The sequence below is a fragment of the Colletotrichum navitas genome (genome assembly GCF_030913465.1).
Source record: "Colletotrichum navitas strain CBS 125086 chromosome Unknown LY79scaffold_188, whole genome shotgun sequence".
NCBI classification, from domain to species: domain Eukaryota; kingdom Fungi; phylum Ascomycota; class Sordariomycetes; order Glomerellales; family Glomerellaceae; genus Colletotrichum; species Colletotrichum navitas.
The window spans coordinates 19504-45886 of record NW_026850734.1 but is presented as its reverse complement, the minus strand read 5'-3'; the positions used below and the strand labels follow the sequence as shown (position 1 = coordinate 45886).

The 26383-nt window shown below is 42.8% G+C and overlaps 6 protein-coding genes across 6 annotated transcripts; 2 read left to right on the top strand and 4 right to left on the bottom strand.

The window, feature by feature from the left end:
- Positions 1 to 8357: 8357 nt before the first annotated feature.
- On the bottom strand, positions 8358 to 9947 carry LY79DRAFT_675145 (uncharacterized protein; the record flags this gene model as incomplete). Its single annotated transcript, XM_060564409.1, has 2 exons — positions 8358 to 8730; positions 9841 to 9947. 2 exons carry the CDS (start codon positions 9945 to 9947, stop codon positions 8358 to 8360), a joined length of 480 nt encoding a protein of 159 aa, XP_060407093.1.
- Positions 9948 to 11869: 1922 nt separating this feature from the next.
- Positions 11870 to 12232, top strand: LY79DRAFT_675144 (uncharacterized protein; the record flags this gene model as incomplete). The annotated part of the gene is made up of 1 exon (XM_060564408.1): positions 11870 to 12232. One exon carries the CDS (start codon positions 11870 to 11872, stop codon positions 12230 to 12232), a length of 363 nt encoding a protein of 120 aa, XP_060407092.1.
- A 290-nt stretch (positions 12233 to 12522) lies between these two features.
- LY79DRAFT_573297 (uncharacterized protein) lies at positions 12523 to 13231 on the bottom strand. The gene has a single exon (XM_060559456.1). It carries the CDS (start codon positions 12855 to 12857, stop codon positions 12570 to 12572), a length of 288 nt encoding a protein of 95 aa, XP_060407091.1. The 5' UTR covers positions 12858 to 13231; the 3' UTR covers positions 12523 to 12569.
- A 5443-nt stretch (positions 13232 to 18674) lies between these two features.
- Positions 18675 to 21011, bottom strand: LY79DRAFT_530171 (uncharacterized protein; the record flags this gene model as incomplete). Its single annotated transcript, XM_060556158.1, has 2 exons — positions 18675 to 19712; positions 19770 to 21011. 2 exons carry the CDS (start codon positions 21009 to 21011, stop codon positions 18675 to 18677), a joined length of 2280 nt encoding a protein of 759 aa, XP_060407090.1.
- Positions 21012 to 23780: 2769 nt separating this feature from the next.
- On the bottom strand, positions 23781 to 24482 carry LY79DRAFT_130410 (uncharacterized protein). Its single transcript, XM_060550845.1, has one exon. The coding sequence runs from the start codon at positions 24328 to 24330 to the stop codon at positions 23863 to 23865; it is 468 nt and encodes a 155-aa protein (XP_060407089.1). The 5' UTR covers positions 24331 to 24482; the 3' UTR covers positions 23781 to 23862.
- A 1222-nt stretch (positions 24483 to 25704) lies between these two features.
- On the top strand, positions 25705 to 26139 carry LY79DRAFT_595246 (uncharacterized protein; the record flags this gene model as incomplete). Its single annotated transcript, XM_060561757.1, has 2 exons — positions 25705 to 26013; positions 26065 to 26139. 2 exons carry the CDS (start codon positions 25705 to 25707, stop codon positions 26137 to 26139), a joined length of 384 nt encoding a protein of 127 aa, XP_060407088.1.
- Between the last annotated feature and the right edge of the window lie 244 nt (positions 26140 to 26383).

Here is a 26383-nt window from a genome sequence, read left to right as displayed (position 1 = left end):
TATAATTTAAGGTCAAAGGGCATAGACTAGTTATTTAGCCCTTAGTTATATTAAGAGGGGATTATACTTTTAGTTAGCTAGAATAACTCAAGTTATACTTAAGTAGTATATAACTACTTTATATAATAACAGTAGAGTAGACCTATTTAGTTACCTAATAAGAAGTTAATTTACCCCTATATTTTACTAAGTATATATATATACAAAGCCTATTTAATAATAATTATATTTTATATAAGTATAAACTAGCCTTATATAATTATAAGATCTTTAGCTAAGGCCCTCTAATAGTTAATTTAATATTAAAATTATATTTTTAATTAAGGTTATTATTATATAAAGTTCTTTACCTATTAAGGTCTAATATATATTATATTATATAAATCTAGGAGGAGATTAGCTATTTTTTATATATCTTCTTATTATAAAGAAAACCTTTAATTAATTAGGTTAATAACCCTCTTAAGAATTACCTTCTCTTTTACTTTTATTATTTTCTTTAATTTTAGATATATCTTGTCTTATATAATATATCTTATACATTAGTTATAGAGAGTTAATTTAGGGACCTTAAAGGTAATAGCTACTTTTTATATAGATATTTTTAGGTCTTTTTAGATAGCTTAGAGGGCAAAGATAATTTAGCTTTCTTTAGAAGAAGAGTTTATAGTTATATATAGAGAAAAGTAAGTATAAAGATTAAAGAGGTAGAAAAGCAGAGGATATATATAACTTACTATAATCTATAACTTACTATATAAGTATATTATTTCCTTATATAAATTCTTAATATACTAAAAGCTTAGGTTAAACTTATAATAACGTTATTATATATTAATAATTATATCCTTAAAGACCTCTTATTACTATAATTAATTACTATAAATTACTTAAAGCTTTTATTATTATAAAATTTAAATATCTTACTATAGTAGCTATATTTAGTACTATTATAGTTAGATAATAAGCTAGTATAAATATAAATAATTAAGAGGTTATTAATAATAGCCTAATAACTATATACTAAATTTACTAAAAGCTTTTTTCTAGTTTAAACTACTGTTTTTAATACCTCTTTTACCTTAGTAAATAGTAATTTTAAGTATTATTAAGATAGCTTATAAATAATATACCTTTATAGCTATCTTAATACCTCTTTATTAAGTAAAAAGTACTTATTTACCTATTTATATTATCCTATAGTAATAACCTTAGATAATAGGCTATAAGTTACTTTTTCTAGATTAATTAATTAACTATATCTCTAGTCTAAAATAAAGTTTTACTATACCTTATATAGCTTTATAAGATATATATTATACCCTATAGAGAAGCTAAGGTCTTACTAAAAATAAAAAGTAATAGGAAGCTAAGTAAATACTTTACTAGTTATATTAAAGTAATTAATAGTACTCCTATTAATATATATATTTTTATTAGTAAATAAAAAAAGTAGTATAGTTAAAAAAAATAGTCTCTTAAAATATCTTTACTACTATTTATTTTAATAAAGGCTTTTTATTTATACTTACTAAAGCTAAAGGGTTAATCTATAACGCTAGTTTATTTAATTTTATAAGTAATAAGGGGTTTAAAGTCCCTTAAGGTTAGTATTTCTTAAGGGATACTAGGTTTAGTATATAGAAAAGTATTATTACCTCTTACTATAAGACCTAATATTATTTATAAGATTTTAAGAATATAGATAAACTACTAAAGATAGCCTAAGAGCTATATAATCTATAGTATAGTTATTTTTAAATAATTATTAAGTAAGTATTTAGTTAATTAAAATAAAAGTAAAAAATAATTAACTACTTAGCCTTAGAGTATAGCTTAAAAGTATAAGTCTAAATTATATATATAGTTATAAGGCTTTATAACTTTCTAATATATTATATAGAAAAAAAAAAGCCTAGTCTTAGTATAAAAGACCTACTTACTATAGAAATACTTAGTAAAAAAGCTAATAAATAGTACTTAAATTAAAGTATAGTATAAATTTAAAAAAAGATAACTAAAGTAATATAAGAATAGTAAAAGGTATAATAAAAATAAGAATTACTATAACTAATTACTATAATTTATCTTTAGCCTTTTTAAATATCCTTAGCTATCTCTTTAATAAAATTAAAGTTATAAGCTTATATAGCTTTATAGGCTATACTAAAGACCTTTTTTTAAAAAGCTAAGTATACTTTAATAAGTAGCTAAAGCTAAAGATAAAAAAGTAAAAGCTTTTATAGGGGCTTAAAAGCCTTTATTATTATATAACTAAATCCTATAGTTACCTTTAAGTTAAGATTAACTTTATTCTATAGCTTAGCTAATCCTAGAAGAATCTTTTCTTAAGAAAAGAAACTAAGAAAGCCTTAGACCTAAATATATAAGTTAATATTATATTATAGTAATTAATTATAGTAATTCCCTTTTTAACTAGCTACTTAATAGTTAACTTAAAGTCTTAAGTAAAGTAATATTTTTAAATAAAGTAAAAAAAAACCTTTACTTTATTAGCCTATAGTAAAGTAGTACTAAAAAGTAAATTACTTAAGAAAATTAGTAAAATATTAAGTAAAGCTTAGACTTTTACTTACTTCTTTTTTTAATAGATATAGAAAATAGCTCTTAAGAGCTTATAATCTTAAGAAGTAGTAGGCTTCTAAAATTTAGTAAGAACTAACTAAAGAAGAGACTTTTCCTTAGTAAAGATATTTACTATAGCTAGTAGACTTTAACTAGGCTAAATAAAGCCTTTTTTAAAAGTAATATTAAAGTAAATAAAAGGCTAAACCTTTAGGTAATAGACCTTAGTAAAAAGCTAGTCTAAAGCTATATACTAGTAGTTAGTTATATAGTAGTACTTTTAGTAAATAAAGTCTTAGTTTTATTAGTAATTTATAGTAATTAATTATAGTAATTATTTACTTCTTTATACTTAGCTATAAGTACTTATATTTTTTACTAGATATTAATACTTTTAATAAAAAAAAAACTAACCTTAAAGTTATAATAATCTTCTAGATTAGCTAGCCTTTTTTTTATATTCTTTTTAAGGCTAAGAAAAAGAACCTTCTCTTAGTTACTATTACTATTATCTTCTTAGATAACTTAATTATCTTTATTAACCTAGATAAAAGTCTAGCTTTTAGAAGAAGACTAATAAAGACTAAGTCTTACTATAACTATTCTTAGATAGTTACCTTTTAATTACTTATTTTTATAGTTAAAGATAAGTATAAATAAATAAATAAAAAATTACTTATATAATAGTAATAATATTATTAATTACTTTAGCCTTTATATTAGCCTTAACTAAAGCTATACTATTAATATAGGCTTAGGACTTCTTAAGAGTAGCTAGCTTATAATTCTTTTAGGTAGTAAATAACTTTTTAGCCTTCTTAAGCTCTTTTATTTTCTTTATTATTCCCTTAATATACTTATAAGCCTTTTTAGTATATATATTCTTAAAGTAGCTATTATTAGCCTTATATTTTATACTAGCACTAAAGCCTAAAGGGTAGCCTAAAGAGATATTAGTTAAGTTACTATAATTAATTACTATAAATAGACTTTATAAAAGCTAAGAGGAAGACATCCTTAGTAAAAAATAAGTAACTAAAGAAAGTTAGAATTTTTTTAATAAATAAGTAAAGTAATTTTTACTTATAAAATAAAGTAATTATTATTACTATTATTATTATTATTATTATTATTATTATTAAAAAAAAAGTAAAGTTAAAAAAAAGAAAAATAGTTAAAAATAAATAAAAAAGAAAAATAAAGTAACTATAAATTACTTTATTTTTAGTACTTTTTTAAACTATAATTTTAACTTACTTTACTTATTTTATTTTACTTATTTATACTTTCTTTTTTTTTTACTTCTTTTTTATTATAATAATAATAATAATAGTAAGTTATTATTTTTTCTTATTTACTTTATTTTTTAAATAATTACTAATAAATATTTAGACTATAGGAATTAGTTAAATTTTCTATAAGTATAGAAGTATAAAAAAGTTACTAGCTTTAAAAGCCTTAGTTAAGAAACACCTAGCTTAGAAGGCTATACTAAAAAAGGTAGTACCTAAAAAGACTATACCTAAAAAGGCTACTTAAAAAGGTAGTAGTAAAAAAGCTATAGTAGCCCTAAAGATAAAGTATTAAAAGGTAAATAATAAGTATTTAATTACTATAAGTAATTACTATAATACTAATTTACCTATAGCTATTACTTTTTATAAAATCTAGAAGTACTAGAAGATAACTAATCTTTTAATAGTAAAAGTACTTTTTTAATATCTTTATAAAGAGATTATATTTAAAGTTTTTTAATAAGATAACCTTTACTTTTAAAAGGCTACTATTTTTATACTATAAAAAGCTACTAAGACTTATCTTATAGCTATATTTAAAGGTAAATAATTACTATAATTAATTACTATAATAATCTTTTTACTAATCTTTATTTTTATAGCTATTTAGTTAGTTACTATTTATACTAAGAGAGTTATTATTATAAAAAAGGATATTAATATTATTAAGTTTATTCTTTTAACTATAAAGCTAATAAGTAAAGACTAGTACTATTTTTAACCTTTTCTAAAGTTATTTTTTTTACTTAAGTAAAAAATAAATTACTAAAGTATTAATAAAAAAAAAACTAGCCTAACTACTACTTAAAAGGCTACCCTTAAGAAGTACTACTAAAACCTAGCTAAAAAAAAAAGTAAAGAGGCTAAAAAGAATAATAATAATAAGGCTAATAAGTAAAGTAATATAGTAGTAGCTAACTAGTAGAAGATTACTATAGAGGATTACTATAAAGGATTACTATAAATATAGGAATATTTTATTATTATTACTACTTAACTATTTACCTATAAACTTTTATATAATATACTTTTTTTAACTTATTACTTAATAATAAATTCTAATACTTAGCTTCTAAAACTACTAGCTTTTTCTTTTTTATTACTAATTAATTTATAACTAGTAAATAAATATTATAATTAAGATCTTTTTTAAACCTTACTAGGTTAACTATTACCTTTTTTACCTTAGCTTCTTCTTATAATAGTTAATCTTTTTTTTTTACTTTTATTATAGCTTAAACTTTAGTATCTTTTTCTTACTACTAAAGTATTTATACTTAAGCTCTTATATAGACTTACTAATATAAGCGTTAGCCTTAGTAGTAGTAAGCTTCTTCTTTAAACTACTATTACTAATAAAAATATATTATTACTACTTTTTCTTATTAGTTTACTATATTCTTAAAAATATAAAAGTACTAAGATATAATATTAATAACTATAATAGTCTATAAGGTAATTAACTTTACTATATATTATTATTATTATTATTATTTTCTTTACTTTTAAAGTTAAATACCTAGCTATATATAGCCTTATTAACTAATAGTATATAGCCTTCTTTTTTAGTACTTATACCTTATATCTCTTAATATAGATATAGTAGGCCTAAGCCTTTTATAAAAACCTAGTTATACTTAAGGTAGTAAATTAAAAAGTTCTCTCTTACTTTATTACTATAAAAGACTTTACTATACTCTTTATTAAATAAATTACCTAATTTATAAGTAATAAAGGCCTAAATATTAAACCTTTTTTTTTAGTATTATACTTATTTTTTAATTATTTACTAATTATAAGACTAGTAAACTAACCTTTTATATTAATTTATACTATAAGGTTCTTAAAGACTAGCTTCTATATAGTAGCCTTTTTAGTATTAAGGTTTTTATTATAGTATAGGCTAAGAAGCTACTCTATAAAGTAGTAAGTAAAGTCTAAAGTTTATATAGTATAAAAGTATATTAGTATTTAACTAAAAGGCTCTTTAAAAAATTTAAAAAATAGTAATATACTTCTTAAAGATAAGCTATCTTTATTATTATCTTTTAAGTTATTATTAACTTTACTACTAGAATTATAGACTTTAATAATATCTTTAGTAACCTTTTTATTAGGCTAATACTTCTTTACTAGCTTTCTTATAGACTAATATAATAAGTTCTTTTATTTCTAAGTAGTAAAGGCTAAAATAATAAGTTAAATAATAATAAAGCCCTTTAAATTAATAAAAAGCCTTTTTTAGTTTTACTATTTATTTATCTTAGGTATATAAGTAATAATTATAGTAATTATTTATAGTAATTTAGTAAAAAGTAGTAATACTAGAATAAATAAAAAGAATTAAATTTTATTTACTTTATAAAAGAGGAAAATAGTAAAGATAATATACTATATAGGGATAACTATAGTATATTACCTAATTTAAACCTTAAAATCATAGGAAACTCTACTTTATTTTAACCTAAGGTATCTTTTTATTGTGGTACAGCTGTTAACGCAGTTCTAACGCAGTTGTCGATCACGGCCTTAATCGCAGTTTCTGATCAGCGCGGTGCGGCCTCTGGACGGAATAATTATTCTCCAGCCAGTGAAAAGGCCCGACCCATGGACGGGCGAGCAGGATATGTCCAGATTCACTCCGTCCACGATGCGGCTACTTTGACACCTCCTTCTCTACCCTGGAATCAGGCGCCGTCATTTGCGCGGTGATTGGACACAGACAACGCTATCTGTAGGCGCAATCGTGTTTGCATATGTCAGAACTTGGGGCGATATTCCTAGGTATTCATCGGCGGCGTAGAGCACAGAGAGGAGAACAAGGAACGGAACGCGACAGGAATATAAGTGGGATCGCTGCACCCGGCCCCAGGGGTGTAAGCAGATAACACAATCACATTGCATAGGTATTAATCCTCTCCTCACTTCAGACCAGCGCTATTACCAACTAGGTAGTCAAAAAGCCCCCAAGTCCAGGGTTTGGTGGCGAATCACGTCCCATTCCGTATCAGTGTAAGCTCTGTCTGCTTTCTCACCTTCCCACTTAGGGCTTACTAGTAATCTTGGCCTCGGGTGAAAATGGGTCATGAGACAACAGTGGAGGCAACGTGGGCCATCACCACATCTAGATACCTACCTATGCATCCGCATCCATCCGTCTCATATCCAACCATCCAGTCGCACCGCAGCTCGACGCTGCACATCATTCGCCTTGCCCAGCGCCCCTAGATCTGGAGCTTTACCGCCGCCCAGCAGTTTGCCCAAGCCGGCGCGCCTAAGCCCGCAACAGAATCAAAGAGACGTGGTGCGGGGTAGGCGATCCAAATGGTTGTGTCGCGCATGTACTGTTTGCTCCCTCTAGTCGTCATCCAATAGCGGAAAAGAGCATCCCTGGCGAGTGTAGCGACGGCAGTCAGCGTAAGGCGGGACAGAGGACACGAGGGGGTCGGAGATGCTGGTGGGAAAAAACGGCGATATTCGTGGAAAGGTACGGATACCCACCCAGGTAGGTACATGGGAATAGGTACACACACACACATTGTGGCTGGAGTGGCTCGAGCGAGGTCCGAGCTTAGACCAAAGCCACGTGACATGGCCGACCAGGACAGCCTGCTACTTAGGTAATCAATCGTATCGAAACGCACTGTGCTAAAAGGTACCACGTAGCTCGCGCCACTACCTATGGAGAGAGACTACAAGACCATCCACCTCGTGGATGGACCGGAGAAGAACAAGAGTTGGAGGATACAAGACTATCAGAGCGTTGCGTTGGCGCACAGTTGCAATTCACAGGTAGATCGCATGGCCATGGGGTCAAGATGCTGCTGATTTGTTTCTAGCCAGCAGGGCTATCCATGTAACAAGGGTTGGACGGCGCAGAATCGTCAACAAATCACAGCGTGGGGGGCAACTAACTCAGGAAGGCAAAGGCAGAGACTGCATGGCTTTGGCGAACTTTAAATCTAACATTCCCTGATTCTTTGCTGCTATGAAGCTCTGCATCATAGAGCCCTTGGAGTGGCGGGAAGGAAGGGCTGGATGACGACGCAAAGATGCCGTCGCATGCGCTGGCTGCTCGCTGCCTTGGACGCCAGGGGAGTAATTGATGTATAGTGTACCTGTTGTGTGCGACGTTGGCGGTGGTGTTGCAAAGCGCGAATAGCTTCTTCAATCAATTGGAGATGACGGGGGCGCTACAGTAAAGTAGAAGAGAAGAGAGAAGCGTGACCGAGTCTGAGATCCGATCACACGTTGCTTGATGCTCCTTGACTGCGTACTGCAGGATAACTAGCAGGGCTATGCAATGGGAATACAGCGGATGGAATGAGGCTCCTGGACTTTGCAACTTCTTGACGCTCTGCCTTGGGTGCCTGGGATTCACTGTTGGCATTGGCTATCTCCAACATATGTTGGACTGCATTGTAGTATCCGCGCATCCTGATCTTGCGGCAGTCGAGCTGGGACGTGTCTTGGGGTTCAAGAGTGCAATAGTCTGACGTGAGTAGGCGCTCCGCGAATCCTAAGCGTTCGATGACTGCGGATCGAGAAATTATCGCTGACATGTACAACAGCCAGCTCTGCTTCCTCCTTGTCGTTGTTGGGGCCGTGAGTAATGTTGTCGGCCTCGCTGAAGAGGTGGCTGCTTGAATCCTCGCTGGTTCTCGACAGAGCAACGGCGCCAGGTCGATGTTGAGAAGGCGGAAGACGAGGACTCAGCACGGCAGCCCGAGCTGACAGACCGTCGGAGCTGACTTGGCTTTTGTTATTATCCGTGTTATCGTCTGACGCATGGCCATCGAACTCTTGAACGTCGTTGAGGTCGATAGGATCGTTGTTGTCGGAGTGGTTGCTGAGGGGGTGAGGCAGGCTATCTGGAAGATGAATCTCGGGGTTGCGAGGGTGCGCAGGGGGACGAAAGGCGCCGAATTATAGTGTAGCGGGTACTTGAGGCGTGTGCGGGATGCTCTCGGCTCGGGGGCGATACCATCACTAACTATTCATGGCCAGATACCACAGGTATCAATTGAGAAAGTGCATGAATAGGCAAGCCACATACCTTTAGCTCTCTGGCTGCAGAATAAGTAAAATCAAGACTGCTCTTTCCAATTGGTTGTTCGAGGGATCTGACGAAACGATGGAGATGACGGAGAGAAGATGTGTGTAGGTGACTTTCTGGCCCCCTAAAGTGTCGATTATCTGCCGAGATTTGATGACGAAATGAAATGCTGCAGTTTGTTGGCAGTATTCGACGTTGGCCTGCGTACCTATGCGTGATGAGTCGGACGTGTTTGTGATGAAGAGTCGGACGTGACGAAGTTGGACGTGGCGAGGCGTCTGTTGCCGTTTGATGGCGGGGGTGGGGTGGCGCTCGGCCTCAGCCACATGGAGGGGTGGCACAGCCACGGCACGTTGAGGAGGTGGCACAGCCGCATGCATGCATGCATTTGCTGGTCACTTCAATGCTTTGTGTCACGATAGCTTCAACCACACATCGCCGCACTTACCATGAGGATTTTCAAATGCCACAGGTAAGCTTTTACTCATTACTCAAGTATCTTACCTTTTTATAACTATATCTTTATAGAAAAAAGCCTTGCTTATCTATATTCTTATACACCCTGCCATGTGCTCCATCTCGTAACACATGCTCACCACAGACGATTATCAATGGGTGGGAGATTCCGATCGCTTCGCTTCGCCTCACCTCAGCCATGGATGGTGCTGTAGATTAATCACATGGCTTCTGTATCTGTGAATGGCGTCTGTACGTGAAGAGTGTTTCTTTCCGACTGTGGTAGAGACAGCTTTCGGGCGGGAAAAGACACGAAAAACGGATTTGATCATCGACGCCAAAGATGGGTGGAAATAATTACCATAACAGGTGTGTGCGGTCTGCTGCAGCCAGCCGCTTCCTCCTCCACATTGTTCGCCGCCCCTTCGTTCTTGTCCCTGTTCTTACGGATGCTTCCTCTTACCCTGGCCTTTGGCCACAGGTATGCAAGTATCGGGTCCGAGTCCCGCGCCTTGGGTCGATGGGGTGTGATTGAAGAAGATGACGGCTGCCATGCCTGTTTCGGTAACCGTCTAGAGGACGCGTCCCTTGGTCTCTCGACAGAAGACGACCTTGGGGGGAGGACTGTCAGCATTAAGTTATATATCAATATGGACACCGCAGAGCATCTTACAAGAGAGAGAGAGAGAAAGGGGTTAGTGATTTCTTGAGAGCTGGAAAGTTGGCCAGAAAGTGAAGATTGCTGTTAGCGAGATGTACGGACGGACCACCGTACTGAGGAGGAGTTGGTAATGCACATAGTGGAATTCATCTTTCAAACCAGCAACAGCCAGGTATCTCGCCGTATCGATTGATAAAGTGATGCGGGGGTGGTCGGCTGGTCCAAGTCAGATACCTCCCCCTATAGGAAGTCTCTATATTAAGGGCAACAGAAGGCAGTAGAAGCGCCTTGCTTGTTTATCCTCTCGTTAGGGCTTGCCGCTGGCCTTGGAAATCCGGTAGATTTTGCCTCCGGCCGCATTATAATTCATCAAACGTGGCTGGACAATGTTCTCTAGGCCATCTCACCGCAGTATGTATCAAGCCCAGGCGTAAGCATTCATCATACGTGTCTATCTGCCTGGATTTTCTTCTCCAGCCATTGACCCGCGCGAGCCAAGTGTCGAGTGAGGAAGGTTAGAGATTGGCGTAAAATCAGCATAATGGCTGAGAATCTTAGCCGTTACAATCTCTATAAAGTAAGACTCCAGGTTATCTAAGTCGGCCAAAGCACTGGCCGATATCAGAGGGACCTGCCGTCTGTTTCGTCGTTAAAACAAGGTAGACAAGGTCCACTACCTAAGCGAGGACTATTACGTCAGTATTAGCAGGAGTGGGTGCTGGAATGTCGTCGTTTCTTCCGAGAAATGTCGTGACAAAAGTCGCTGTACTCCCTGTAAGAGTCCTGTGCACGCACTTAATTAACGGCCAAGCACAGCTAGCTCCTAGGCACAAACCCACTATCCGTAGACTGGACACTGCTGAGCTGACTAATAACGTGACGAGATGACGCACCTCTTCACCCTTATATCCCCTACTACCCCTAGGTAGGTACGTACACCCCCGCCGTAGGTTCTTACCAGCTTTTTGGACCATGCTCATCCATCACCAGCAACCAAAAGAAGTCGCCGCCGACCGAACAAAGATGCCTCAATGCAACCGTGACCGCTCGGTCAATATCTTGAGCGCGCCAACAATCTACTATCCCGATTGTTGGAGTCAGCTCAACGTCCACCTTCCAGCAGAACCGCGACCTCGAATCTCAGAACGACACCCCCGACCAATTTCCTTCCTCGCCGGGCTCTCGAACGCTTCGATCGTTGATTACGCCCTGAAATAGGTACTGCGCCCACATTGAATTCCGTGACGATATTGACCCTTTGTCTGCAGACCAGACGGCGCGCCTGCCTGCGTCCCCCAACTACCAAACTCGACCATCGTGGAACGCCACTCTGTGTTCAGCGACTCTGCCGTTGCAGGCCAGATGAAGGCTTTGGAGTAGACTTTGGCGATGCGGACAGAACACAAGGTCAGAAGGGCTAGTTCGCGATTCACAACAGGGGGCCAACAGATGGCAGCAACCGCTCAGGGATCCGCCGACAACGCAGACAAGGACGGCCAATTTCCCATTCTTCTCACTCTTGCAAGCAAAACTTAAATGGCGCTACCTATGACGACTTGAACAAACATTATCGCCAGACTGTCCTGCTCGGACGCATCAGCCATCGTACCGAACACCTGGCCCATCCGAACCCGAATTCGAACCTGAACCTCCCACTGACCCTCGCGCTGCTGATGGCCGCCCTTCCCTGGCTTCCTTTGCCGTCGTTTCTTCCCCTTCACTGCATTCGAACCGTCTCGGCGCCACCTTGCTGTCAATACGGATTGTCATGGACAATATCTCAATGTCACAACCACTTCACTAGCCGTTTCTAACATGTCGGACACAGTCCACTGGGTTCTAGGCACACACGAACGCTTTTCTAACCGCGCCCTCGTCAGCGGCATCTGTGCCCTCATCCAGCAGGTGAGCGCTTACGGCTTGTGGGATTCATTTGGCCCCGCCGCCGACGAAACTCAGCCTCCGCTCAAGCTCTGGGCAAAGCACAACAGCCGGACTGCGGAGCAGCAGGCCATCGGCGACATTAGGAACACAACCGCTCGCCTTCGCAGCCCAGCCCTCACGAAACAGGAAATCGCCGCTGTGGGCACCATGGCCGCCGCCCGACTACCCTGCAGGCGCCTCTCCACTTTCGACTCGGCGGTTCAGGTCTCTCGGCTGAGTCTATGCCGCCTTTGAGGAGACTCCCTCCCTTTAAGGCGACGACAGCAGCGACAGCCCAGGGGGAAGCACAATTTTGTGTGCGAACTTCCCGCCGCGTGCTTCTCTCACTCCTACTCAATTACCAGCGCCGCATGTCCAGGCAGATCTCGTGGCGTCACTGCATTGGTGTCTCAAGAACCTGGCCCAGGGCCTCGCAACAGACATCAATAAGCTGATGCTGGCGCCATTGCTGCCCCGTTGGGCGTCAACCCATCCATCGTCCTTGGCAGGGGCCAGGCAAACCACTATCCAGACACCCCCGGATAAGCCCTAGACCCCACCCCGGGGTTTGCCATTATCCCGCCTCCGCTGCCTACGCCGCCGCCGCCGCCGCCGCCGCCGCTGATTCTGCCTCCACCGCCATCATCACCAATCCAAGGGAGCCAAGAGCGCGACGAGATCGAAGAGGGCTCAAAGAGCCAAGAGGACCATAGCACAAACCACAGCCACTAGATGCTTGTGTTGTTAGTCGAGTTGGTATTGTGGGTGTTTCTGGTGTTAGCCACGTTGCTGTCGGTCCAGGAAGGGTATGTCCCAGGTAGATGATCGGTCGTGGACAGGGCTGAATCGGCGGGAACGTTGTCATCAGGCAAGCGGCCATTGGGATGAGCGGCCGCGGTGTCGTCGTTGTCCTTGGGTAGATTGTGGGTCAGTGCCGGCTCTCGCCGCCTCGCTGGGACCAAACGACGGGACTACCTTCGCACCTAGCTGAGGTTGCTAGGCCGTGACAGAGGCTCGTTCTTGATATCGCTGTTATCCATGCCCGCGCAGCCTTGGTCGCGCGAGCTTGATGACGACGTTGTGGCGACGACGACAACCCCTTCCTCCGTCTCCGCCTGCTAGTAGGCCTCGCCGTCTATTTTCTTCTTCTTTGGTCATAACGCCGTTTGCCGCCGCATCTCCATCCACGCCCTGAACTAGCTCCTTAAGGACAAACCCGATGTAAATTTATCAGACCCTTCTGTGTCGCTCGCTGACGACACAACGCAGTCTTGACCGTTCGTGACCTTGAACTGTCGCTCATTGTCGACTGCCTTGTGCTAAAGTGTACTAAAGGCTGGATGACTTTTGCCAATCCTGCTTCCCTGGCACAAGGCTGGCTGGGGCCGCCGGTTCATTGGACGGCCGAGCGCGCAATAAGATGACCACCTGGGACGCGGCGCCTCACCAGGTCATGCGGACTCAGGCTAATTCTTGACCCTTCGCGCCGATGCGCAATCTGCTATAACAACACCTGACAAGGAGCGGCACTGCCACAAAGCCCTCCTCGACCGATAAGACAGAACCACCCGACAGTAACGAGGAGCATGCAGTGAGCCGCTTAGCATAGGAAGCAGTGTGTGGACTGCTTGACGAGCGTGTGGAAGTCCGGAGGGGGTTCTCGTTGGCTTGCTTGCTTGACCATACAGATCCCACCATCCACTAAGAGTCGTATTTTCCGACCGTGATGACGGTTCGTCGCCAGGAACAAGCCCGACATATAAGCAGGCTGCGAATGTCGTGCGTCAGACATGCGCGTCTCCTGGTCATTGAAGTCTATGACTGTAAAACGTCCATGTCATTATCATGATGTAGAACTCTGCAGATAGACCAAGTTCCTGTGCGGCTTGCGCGCTTCCTGTCCAAGTGACTTCTCTCGCTGGCTACAAAAACGGAGACCCCTCACGCGACTGATGCGATACACTATCGGCATTCCCTAACTACTATTTCCTCGACATTGCAAGTCTCGCACGCTGTCACCGTGGCCCCCAAGGCCTCGCTTGAACCGAAATCCCTCAACCAAGGAAGATGTTCAAAAAGAAAAATAGCATAATCAAGTACTGCTTCCAAGTTTCAGTTCTAAAGACCCGTTATGCTAGCTGTCACCTCCCTGGCCTCCCTGCATTCATACTAGCTTGCTAGGCTCTTGCCTGCTACTATCGGCCTTGTTCTTCACCCACGACCAGCCCAGTCTAATGCTAATTAGCTCTTTCTAGGCCTCTTTCTAGTAGGTTTCAAATTCAGTGACGCTACTCTTGAGGAATCATAGTATCTGGTATGATCTTAATGCCTGGTTTATAGTTCTACCGCCTAATCTGCTCTGATGTTCTGCAGCTAGCTTGTTAACCAAAGCTAGAAGATATAGTGCGCTAGTAAGTCAGTCACTTTCTCTTCCCTCGTCTAGCATAGGTAAAGTAGGTTTGTTAGATACTCTCTCTGCTTTAGATAACATGCCGGCCCTTAAAGGACACAGTAGGTCCAGAGTAAGTGCTAGAAACGGAATGCTTATAATTGTCGCCTTGTTGAGCCATGTCGATAAGAGAGGCCGAGCTGGCCGTGGTGGTTTAGTGATGCGCTTGCTGCTGAAAGGTCTGTTCTCCTGAAAATATGCTTGATTTTGTCTGCCAATGAGTCAAGCCATTATTAGTATTGTTGGTAGACTTTGCAAAGGCTCATTCAGTCTAACCTTGGCTGCTCCGGAGTCACCGAAAGATGACACTTCATATCCGCCGTGTTGTAGATTCATCTTGTAGTTGGACAGAGCTGTTGGGCTTTAATATAGTTATTACTAAGGTAGATATTATTTATAAGTACGCCTAAGAAAGGGCCTGTTCCATGCCCCAGTCAAAGAATCTTATCAGCCAGAACCCATAGAACTCTCAAAACTCTCAGACCTCACTTATCACAACTAGATTAAACACAAACTATTAAAAAGCTAGAACAAGAGCGTCTTATAACAAGGCTACAAACAAACCTAAGAGAGAAGACGCAGGTACAAGACCAAAAAAAAAAGAAACAAAAGAGTAGAAAGATTACAAATAAATAAGAATAAGACGAGAGGAAACAACAAGGGGGGTTCATATAAGAGAGTAAGCATAGAAGACATATCAACCAGAAATAGACAGAGAAACAGAGGGGGAGAGTGAGAGACTAGACGGAATGTCTGGGAACCCAGGAACCAGCACCAGGCTACATCCCTCCCCCCCAGAGTTCACAATCCGCCCTTAACCAGTCCATTATTACCCATTTACAATTCCTTATGCCGCTAGGGCATGACATGGCGTCGTGCGCTATCTCCCTAGCGGCCTTACTGTTGCACCTCCTCTTTGTGGCCGACATAGCTGCTGCCTCCATCTGCAGGAGTAAGTTGGAGAGGTAGATAATTCTGGCATCAAGGTTACGCAGCGTCGTCCTAACAGGCAGCAGAACCTTAATCACCTTGGCTGTTTTGTTGCCGGCCTTATGGGGGTAGTTTTTATTGTTGCTGCTGCTGTCTTTATTAGCATCTGACTGGAAGGGCATAGGGGCGGCATGCCGTCCCCTATACAGCAGGATCTTCTGTGTCTTGGGCCATCTACGGGGCATGGCCGTAGCAAAAGGGGGCTTGCTGCAGTCTATGGGGATGAACTCACTTAGCGTCGGCCACCTGGTCATTGTGGCCAATGGGAGAGCGCCAAGTCAGCGTGGTGGGCGCGGCAGATGGGCTCCATGGTTGCTGTCGCTCGCTCTACTCGGGGAGCCTTGTTATTTCTTGGGCCTGGCGTCGTTGTAGACTCGTAGTCGGCGCGGCGAGGGCAACGAGGAGCAGAGCGAAGGCGAAAAGAATAAGAAGCTTGGCCTAGCAGCGCATCTAAAAGCGCGTTGACAATATGATGACAGGGAACCGGCTGGATGTTGCTGTGGTTGATGATACAATAAACGGACGCGTGATGAAAGAGGAGGATGCGGCAGAGATAGAAGAGCTCCTGATATGGATTGGGCTCTGCGTAAGCGGCTTGATACTTGATATGGAAGTCCTTCTTGTAGGCAGCCGGCCAGTCGTGCAGCACAGAAACACACTTATTAAGCGTCGCCATTAGCCATCACCATAGGTTATGACAAGGCTTGGAGCCCGAAGCTGGTTCGGAATCTCTCTATTCCTCCTCGTCTCTGCGACATGATGGTGGGCGTGTGCTGTGTTGGTTCTTGAGAAACCAGCCGCGGCGGGCTGTTACGACATTCGCCAGAGTGAGCGAGCTTGTTCGCTCATTATTCGCCTGTCATCCGTCACCTATTATCTCGGGAGGACTTTTGTGTCCAGAAGCCATCCTCTGACACAAACACTTGATCATTCTATGCTACGACAAAGAAATCTAACCATAAAAGACGTGTTGTCAAGCAGTCAGTTGGACGTCTGTCTATTTAATTACCACACGGGCAAGAGAGAGCGCTGCGGCTTCCTGGTCAGAAACTATCCCAGGGCACAGCATATACATACGTTGTCCGCCTTGTATTTAACATTTCTTCGATTATCTCTCTCCGCGCCTTTCCTCTCTTTCATCCTCTACCTACGCTTTCTCTAGCCGTCGTCCGGCAGCCACCATCGCCATCACACGCCACTCGTCACAGTCTGGCGTATCGACGGCTTACTGCAATGCTGATCTAGACATGTTGGTGGAGGCGTATCCAGATGGAGAGGATTGACGAGGACCGGTACAATAATCAGAGGGTGTTGCGTGCTTGATTTGCGATATGGTGATGGAGCCGTCTGCTCTGGTGCCACTGGTGTGTCGTGTCGAGTTCGTCTAGCATGATGCTCGGTAGCAGCGTTGCTACGCTGAGATCAGGATAGTGATGTTGAATAAAGATGTAAAGAGTTTGATTTGAATCGTGATCAAGTGAATGCTTTGGGCTAGGTTCAAGCAGTGTGAGTAGTTGATGGCATCCCTACCTAAATGACAATAAGTGAGTAGGTGAGCGATGGATAGATGTCGGATTAATAGGGTACCACGTACCTATACTTCTCGGTCCCCTGGGCACCTCCTGGCCTGCGAGGTAGGTACCTACTAATATATACGTGCCTTCTTAACAAACTTAACCAGCCTCTGGTCCACGGGATAAGTAAGACGTGGCGGCGGCAAAAGCGGAAGGAGTGTAATGCTGCAAAAGGTGGTATCGGCAGCAATAACGGCGGCGCCAAGCAAGACAAACAGCTTATGTACGCATGGCCTACTGAGGCAGCCAGCAAGTCAGGACATTGGAGGGTATCGGAAGTACCATAACGACAGTAAAAGTGTTGCAGATGCTAAGATGAAGGCGGCCGTCGCTGGTACCAACGAACACAACCGAAACTTGGTGACTGTCCCCAACGAGGGTTGGAATAGGTACTCGATGCCTGTTCGCAACGTAAACACTAACCCATCATCGCTGTGATGGTCGTCAGCTAACACGTAGGAAACAACTGGGAAGGTTGACGCACTCTGATCTTCTGCCAATGACGATTTTCACTTCGGCCTGCTATCCTACTAGCGAACAGCACCCTTGCCTACGGTGTTGCGCGACTAGCCGATGTGAGTGATGTTGGGTGCTGTTGTGTCCATCCTCATCCTTGCCGACACGGATGTAATGCGCAGTGTTGTTATTTTTCCAAGTCTGCCCTGCGCGGAAAACATAAATAGCGAGGGAGCTTGTCGAAAACCAGGCAACTTCTTAGATCAAAGCCAACGCCCTTTGGGAATGTCAGTCTTGCATGATGCGAGAAATTGATAGCCTTGGCAGCGGGGATAATACGGACCAATATAGGAGAAGGAGTAGGACTTGAGGTTTGAGTGCCGGAGAGGAAGAAGCTAGACAGTCGTGCATCGTGTGCATAACCGACGATGAAGTAGACGGTGAAGCCATCTATCTCCTGGTTAAGGGCGGCGTTGAATGCCGAGTTGATGAAACCGTACTTGCAAGGTGTGTCTGGCGCCGAAGTTGCTCTGTTGGATCGACGACGTGAGGAATCGCGTGGTGAGAAAAAGAGACGCGGCAGGGATTCAATGGGCGTGTTGCAGTGGTGCAATAGTAAGTGAATCAGTATGAAGCCATCGATGGGCGCCGAGAGAAGGAAAGCAATGTGCCAAATGCCACTCGGCTACATGCGCCACCCCCTCAATGTGGCTGAGGCCTGTGCCACCCCCACCATCAGAGGACGTCATTATTTTTGAACGGTGCCACGCGGTGCACTGCTGACTGCTCGCTGAAAACCTCCCAATTCCACCACATCTTGCTCTTGCATCTGATGATTCACCGTATCACCCAACGATTTTTGGCTTCTTAGTTTCTATCCTTCGTCCATTCACCAACTCCGGTTAGAACCAAGTGCCCGCGTTTAAGAGGTCGCAAGGCTACTAGGCTTAGGTGCCATCGATCCACCTAGCTTGAAAGGGTAACGCTGCATCGTCATGTCGAATAGCAACCCCAGAATGTTCTTGAACTATCATTGTATCTATGTATAAAACCACCAGTCGACCTAATGAGATACTGAATTGCATACTGAGCTCAGGCTTATGTGGCCTGTCTGACTAAATCTCAAGAGAAGAGCAAAAAAAGAAAAAAAAGAAAAAAGTTCGCCAAAGAACCTCGCTTCGTCTGGGATAATGCGTAACAGACAACCCATAGCTAATGCCTAGTGGCATCACTCAAACCATGATTGTATCTTTGCAAGACCATCGCGCACTAGCTTTAACCCCTCTTGCTGCCGCAGTAGCGCTTCATCCTGTTGCCTGCGCGCCGCAATCACCTGCAAGCCCTGCCTCTCTCCCGTTACGCTGTCCGTGGCAGCCTGAAGGGCTTTCTCGGCTCCGGCTAGTTCCTCGTGAGCCTTGCCAGACGTTGCCACACCAGGGCCCCCAAGAGCCGCTGTCAGCATGACGATGCTCGCATTGATGGTTTCGAGGATTTTCGACAGCGAGCCATTGCCGGTGCGTCGTATGATACGATCCGCAGACCCTCTTGCGGCGTGCTGGACAGCGTCGAGAAACTCGGCCGCGGCAGCTCTCTCGTTACTCTCCCCCAAAGCCGTTTCAGCCTCGCCTACTCTGCGAATTGCCTCAGAGAGCCTTCCTTCACAGGCCACTTGTTCGTGCCTGGTGCGCAGCAGCCTGCGGGTCGTCTCATCAAGAACATCATCAGACCAGGCAAATGTACTGGCCTGTTTACTGACCTCGCGCGCCCAGTCCGTCAAACCTCTGTGCTTGGTGGGACGTTCATCCTCTTCGTGTGGTGGAGATGACGACCGTTTGCGTTTACGCATCTGAGTCACGAGGTCTGGAGCCTGGGCTGGCGAGTGTGCGCTTAGCCGAGAGTTGTGAGGTGCCATACTAGTCGGGGCAAGCCTAATGAGTGTGCCATGCTGTGCCATAGCCTTTAACGACTTGCCGACCGCCAAAAAGGTGACGCGGTCTTGGGCTGCCTCATCCGAGAAGCGGAAGTCGCTCGAAACCGAAGAGATTGATTTAAGTCTTAGTTGGCCCTTGCGAGAATGAAGCCGTGCTCCTCTCTCGCGGTCGAATGTGTTGCATAGCGCTTGATGGTCGGGCAGCATCGCGAGCAGACTCTTGCGCTCTTCTTCTTGGTTCATGTGTCTAGGGACGCATTTGCGGTCCACGAGGCGTCGAATTACACCGACGGCGTAGACACCGCAGCTGACCGAGTCGAGCTGTTGTGGGCAGGCCTGGAGGACAATCAGTTAGTAAGTAGTGAGCCTCGTTGGCGCCATAGGACTGCTTACGGCTTCAACAAACTCGATTTCGCGACCTGGACAAGCTTCTCTAAACAATCTGTCGAATACTCTCTTTACGCGGAGCGAGCGAAAGGCGCTGTACAAAGAGTCGAAGTGATTGACGGTAACACGAGAAGCTCCTACCGTAACCTGCACAGTGGTCCAGTGCCCGCTATTCCGATGGTGAACTGGTGCGTATATAGTGCACTGATCGAGCTTCCCAAGAAGGACATGGGGAAGTTGTTGACCCGTCCCATCAGGCTGCCAGGCGTCGATGGAGAGGAGCAGAGGGTCAACCAGGATGATCTTGCGGTGTGCGAGCTGTCTCGCTGATGGCATCGCAGACCAGAGCGCGTACCAAAGAACGTCATCGTGCAAGCAGACGTTATTGCTTAATTGCTCCTTAATACGCAGGAACAGGGTGACACTGGACGGTAAGAGATGAAGACCAAGCGGGTCAGCGACCGGGTCTGTGTCACTGTCGTTAATGAGGACGACTTCTGGCCCGGTAGGCACGGGTAAATGCTGGACGTCGTCTTGGGCGATGAGAGCGATACCGGGCGTGGCCTCGGGTGTGGGGGCTGCGTTCTCATCGACCGCGGACAGAGAGACAAGCGACAAATCGGCCGCGTTGAACTTTATTTCATCTTCAAGGTCGCCAGGGCCACCATCACTGTCGAAATCCAAGTCTGTAACCCCACCAAAGGCTCCGAAGTCGCCATCGTCGCTGTCAGAGTTGAAAAGAGGCGAGGGCGATGACTGATGATGCTCCTGGGCAAAGCCGTGCCGACTGATCTCCGCTGGCGGGTCTCCTATCTCGGTGACCCTGTCGCTCGATGTCGCAGACGGGTCGTCTTCGGAGGTGCTGTGATAGCGAGAAAATTCTCTATTCGCCACCTCGGCGGACCTAGCATTCAGAATAGGAGGATTGTTTCCAGCCTGATGCCTAGAGGTTTCAAGAAGGGCTCCCCCGTCTTCCCAGAGCGACGGAAGTGGAATGCCGAGTTTTAGTGCCTTTTGAGTAATAGAACGGAGATAGACAACAATGTTGAGGCCTGGAGTCTCATTCCGCTTGCTACGGTACCTCGGCGGGAGCCAGGCATCGCGGGAGCCCCAGAGTCTGTCGAGCTCGTGCAGGTAGTCAACCTTCTGCTTTGAGCGCTTGAGGGCATTTCGTTGGATCTCGATCTGGGTCTTTAGGGTCTTTCGCTCGGGCGAATTCAGATTCCTAACCATGATCCGTGCGGCCATCTGGATCTTCGGTTCCTGTAGGGCGACACTACGCACAACATCATCTCGATTGTTTTCAGGGTATGGGGAGAGGGTGCTAGCGATCGATTCGGTAAGCTTCTGAACGTTGAGCGTCTTGTGCTCGACTACAGCGCAAATGACGCCTTTGACCTGGTTGAAAAGAAAGACGGATTAGCAGTGTCGCGACAAGAATGACAAGACGACGAGAGGAAGGAAGGTAAATGATTGCGAGCGAGGTGTATCGTCAACAAAACTCACAATGGTCTGGCTTTCAGCCGAGGGTCCGACCCCAGGATCAAGCGTCGCGCGAGACATATTCTGCTGAGCGTGCTTGACGAGGGCCCAAAGGAGCGACTCTGCGACTAATTGAACTTGTCGAATTGAAAGAGTCCATAACTGCGATCAAAACCACGCGGGCAGTTGACAAAAGAAAAAAAAAAAAAGCGTGTAAGAAACCAAAGTGGGAGATAAATAACCCTCAAGAGGTGCAAGGGTGGCAGTGAAGTTAAACCACCAAGAATTGTCACCATAGAGTCCAATGTGATTGATGGGAGTTGGTGGAGTTAGGGAGTGTGGTTATAGGAAAGAGCTCTGAGGCAAAGGAGACGCAGGAAACGTGGAGTAGCTCAATGTGGCAGACGCTGAAGAAGTAGGGGCTTCCTTTTGGATCACTTTAAGGCAGAAAGGCTTTTAGCCTTAAAACAAGAATTCCAACATAAGGCAGAAAGATGTTATGCCTTATATATACGTATACATATACGAAGTACTACCTAAGACCCCACCCTATAACTTAGACCACCCCCCAAGTCAGACCATACAAAAAAATTGTCATTTTGGCCTAATAGTCACTATTTGTTAATTATATAGATTAACCTATACAAATACTAAACTATCTATATTACAAAAAGGGATTTACCTCTACTCTTTCTTTTACTGCCTCTGCCTCTACTATTGCTTTTTTTGCCTTAGCTAGTGCCTTTGCTACCTTAATTACTACCTTCTTAGCCTCTTCCTTAGCTTACTCCTTAGCTACCTTTTCCTTTGCTATAATAATACTTTCTATAGTAGTAAAGTAAGTATTTAGATTAATAGTAACCTTGCCTTTTTTATACTTCTTTATATAGTCTAGCTAGGCCTTAAGTAACTATATCCTTTTACTATTTTTTACTAGTGTAGTGTTTATATTATTAAGCTACTTTTCTACCTTTATAAAGAGTAGTCTTTAAGTATTATAATCCTATTTATTATTTTTCCCTTAAGGATCCTATAGACTCTAATACCTCCTTAAGTCTTTTAACCTTTAAGGGGTTTTAATAGTAAACTATTAGGGTATACTAGGCTTAGTAGAAAAGCTAGAATCCTATATTAAAGCCTTTAGGTTATTAGTATTATTATTTAGGTTAATAAATTTACTTATAAGAGGCTAAGCTATATTTATAAGCTATAACCTTATTATTAACTAGCCTACTTAGATATTTCTCTTTATAAAGGCCTCTTTTAATACTTTAAAATAATAGTAAAAAAAGTTCTACTTCCTAATTAAAGTACTACTTAGGTCTATAAATACCTCTAAGACTTCTCTTTAATAGGCTTACTTTAAGGGAGAAAAAACTAAAACATTAAGAGGTTAAGTAATATAGCTAGTATAAAGTAGTAAGTAAAGTAAGTAAATATCTTACTAAAAGTATTCCTATATAAAGTTATTAGATATATAACTTTTATACTTATCTATAATAAAAAGACTTTTAGAATTAAGTTTTTTTGCCTTTAGTGTTATAGCTAAGATAAAAATAGTCTTAAGCTAGTTAAGGCTTATCTTATTTAAAGTCTAGCTATTCTTTAATAATATAAACTACTATTAAGTAAAAGATTTAAGTTTAAGAGAAAACTACTATTATTATACTAAAGCTCCCTTAAAGATAACTAAAGGAGGTAATCTTTTACTATCTATAGAGATATACTTAAGAATACTTATCTAAGTATAGGCTTTAGAAACTTAGATATATATAGATTACTTACTAAACTTCCCTAGTACTAAAGACTATTAAGCTTTTCCTTTAGTAATCCTAGTCTTATCTATATTTTATTATAGATATTATAAGATATCCTTAATAATAAAGAGTATAAGTAAATAAAAAAGCTTCTTAATCCTCTCTTTAGTAATATACTTAATCCTCTTAGAGCTAATCTTTTTTACCTTTAGAGTCTTTATAGCTAGATTTCTTTATAAGAATCCTTCTAGCTACTTCTTACCTAATAGCTATAAATTATTACTAGCTCTAAGGACTCTTTAGGCTATCTCCTTAACCTATAAATAACTAGGTGTAAAGCTAAAGGCCTCCTAGGATAAAGCCTAGTTAATAAGGCACTTTTCTTATATTTAACTAAGCTATTAATAGTTAGCTTTAGCCTCTTTAATTAATATAGTACCTTAAAGGTAACAGTAAAGTGTTATATATAGGATACCTTAGCGCCTAGCTACTTTATAATAGCTACTATTAGTAAGGACTTTATTAATTACCCTTTTAAGTAACTTAGGGGTATAGTTTAGTATTCTAAAGTATTTAGTATTTTTAAAAGAATTAATTTGATTTTTTGTTGCTAGGATATTTTGGTTTGTAAAAGGTGGTTAATTACTAGAAGCACAAAAAAGGGGGAAAATAGTCAATGTGAACATGTGGTCTGACTTGGGGGGTGGTCTGAGTTGTAGGGTGGGGTCTTACCTACCTCGCTGCCTCTTTCTCTTCAGCTTTCAATCAGCTTTCACTGCCTGACGATGATAACGCCGATAGCACAAGACTAATAAAGCTATGCTTCACCACAGCTGTTCATCTAAAAATACCCGTCCGTCTTATCTCCCTCTAATTAGACTTGGTGCGCCGTCGTCGTCGCCGTCACCGCCTATCTTTTCTCTCAAGTCAGTCAGTCCAAGCATCCTCTCAACTTCGCGCCACATTCGCAGTAATACTAGGAGCTGCGGCAGTAATGTGTGGTTAGGTGAGTCACGTGCCACACCCACTGGCAGAAGGTCTGCCTGCCACAGCGCCATCGCCACTCTCTGCATCCTCATCATCCCTTGCCATTCCGCTTCACCCATTAACTTCACATGTATTACACGTCTCGTTCGCAGCGATTTGCAACACACAAACCAGACGCTAATCGAGTACACCCCAGCAACACACCACCTTCTAGGAGCTACCCTCCAGGAGGTGGTACATCCCATCTTGTCAATGCCATCATCCCTCAGCATGCAATGCGCCGTCTGATCCAGAATTATGAAGACAAGCTTCGGTCTCACTGATGAGCCGCCTGCCAGCATAATTTTGACGAGGAGAAATATCAGAGAAGTCGCTCTTTGAGCACATCATACCTCATATTCCCTGTTCCGAGCGTTGCACAGCCCGCTCGCAATGCCGGTCACAATCGCAGTTCACTCTCTCCGTCGAATTCCATTACCAACCCGATCCCGCAGCCATGTCAACTACTGCCCACATTCAGACAAGGCAACACGCAATGGACTATTCCGCTAGCACCATCTTTTACTTCGGCTCAGCAATTCAACACCCAACAACACCTCCCTTACACGTCTCTGCATACAATGCCCGTGCAAAGGACGAGGCTATATGTCGTCGCCCGCGAAGGAGCCAAGACACCCATTCTGGTCAAAGAAGCTGCCAAGAACTCGGTTTGAACCACCACCGCTACTCGAAATGGTTTCGAGAAAGGTGCTACGAGTTGGACTATACAGCAGGGCATATGAGATTAAATATTTGTGCATAACTGGGGGTTGGTCGTCCCAAGAAGACTTCTCCAACGGAAGTTCAGGCACTCCAAGGAGACTTTCGTGCACAACATGTCCTGTCGTCGATGTCGTTCTCGCCATATTTGGAGTAGTGGTCGTTGGAGGACACCAGCCAGAGGGAGCATCCACACAGGCCTTGGCACTAGGCTTACTTGGTGGACAAAAATACTTGGGCAACCGCAACATATCGATCCTTTCACCATGCATTATTAGAACTAGCTGTTAACTACCAAAGGACCTGCTCAAATACCTACCCAAGGTAGCGGCAACAGCGACGCGACCGGCTGCTTTCATTCTTATTCCTGCGATCCTGAGATTCTCGACATTCTCGCTGGTCTTTGGCTTATCCTAATCCATGGCTCTCCGCTACAGGGTAAAACAACAACCCCTGCCTCGGGCTTGGATCATGCAACTTTCATCACAAACATGGTTCAATCAATCAATCAATTAAACAAACGCAAACACAATAAATTACGTCCCTTTATCCTAGTTAATACTGTTTCTGTTGGCCTCCCTCATTACCGTCGCCATCGCCGCCGTCGCCATGTCTGTCCTCTTCTATCCATGCCGTCCCAACTCGAGTTGTCTTGGATACAGCAGCAGCAGCACCAGCGGCAATGCCGTTCACGAACAATGATAACCTGCAAGGTGCCGACTATCATGCCGTTCATCTCATCATCATCCTCCCGCAACGCGACTTAGACTCGGCCTCTGACCACAACAATCGCCACCGCCCGCGGCGGCGGCGGTCAAGGAAACGGCAACACGAACTTGACCCCGGGCTCTGCGACCAACGCGTGCATCTCTGCCTTCACTCTCCAGTTTGCTAGCAGCGCCTCCTTCCCCGATCCCGCCGCCGGTCAAGCCCTCCTTTCCCAAGTCTCCCACGACATGAGGAGCCTTTGTTTCCACGCACTCGATCTCGAGGGCCGGCATGACGTTGAGGCCCTGTGTGACCATTGTACGACAGCTCTGCGCAGCGCCGCGGATTGCTTGACCCGGCAGTTCGACCCGGCCGACTCCTTTGGTCGCAACCTCGCCAAGAACCAACGGTTGGCCTCGCTTCTGCTCGACTGGGACACGCTGCCACAAGAGGATGATGATGATGCAGCCAACGCTCCCTCGTCCTACGCTGTCTACACAAGACTGGGCACTTTCTTCGAGGCGTGGACAACATACAGTACCGTCGGCACAGCCGAAGTGCGCCGCCTTGAGTAACACCTCCGCGAGCTTGTCGCGAAACAGAACTAGATTCCGGATGCTTTCCTCAGAGTCGGCACGACGCCTGCACAAGGACACCCAAGGTTCCCTACCATCCCTCTCTGACCCTTTGCAACAAGAAGAATATCTCTCACTCCTTCCGCCCCAGCGTACCGACTAACATGAAATTGGCCGTAGGGACTCGCACTGAACGCAAAAGATACCGGCGATTGTTTCTAACCTGCGTGGAAATCTCATTCTCCAGGTCAACTTACTCCTCCTCCAGCTGTCTACACCTGATCAAGCATTCTCTCGGCCTGCATCGAGGCCGTGGCCGGAAACTCCCACAACTCAGCGTGGCCCAAAGACC

Coding starts and splice junctions, on each gene's coding strand:
- LY79DRAFT_573297 (XM_060559456.1), bottom strand. CDS start 12,857: ATGGCCGCTTGCCTGATGACAACGTTCCCGCCGATTCAGCCCTGTCCA.
- LY79DRAFT_130410 (XM_060550845.1), bottom strand. CDS start 24,330: ATGCTGGCAGGCGGCTCATCAGTGAGACCGAAGCTTGTCTTCATAATT.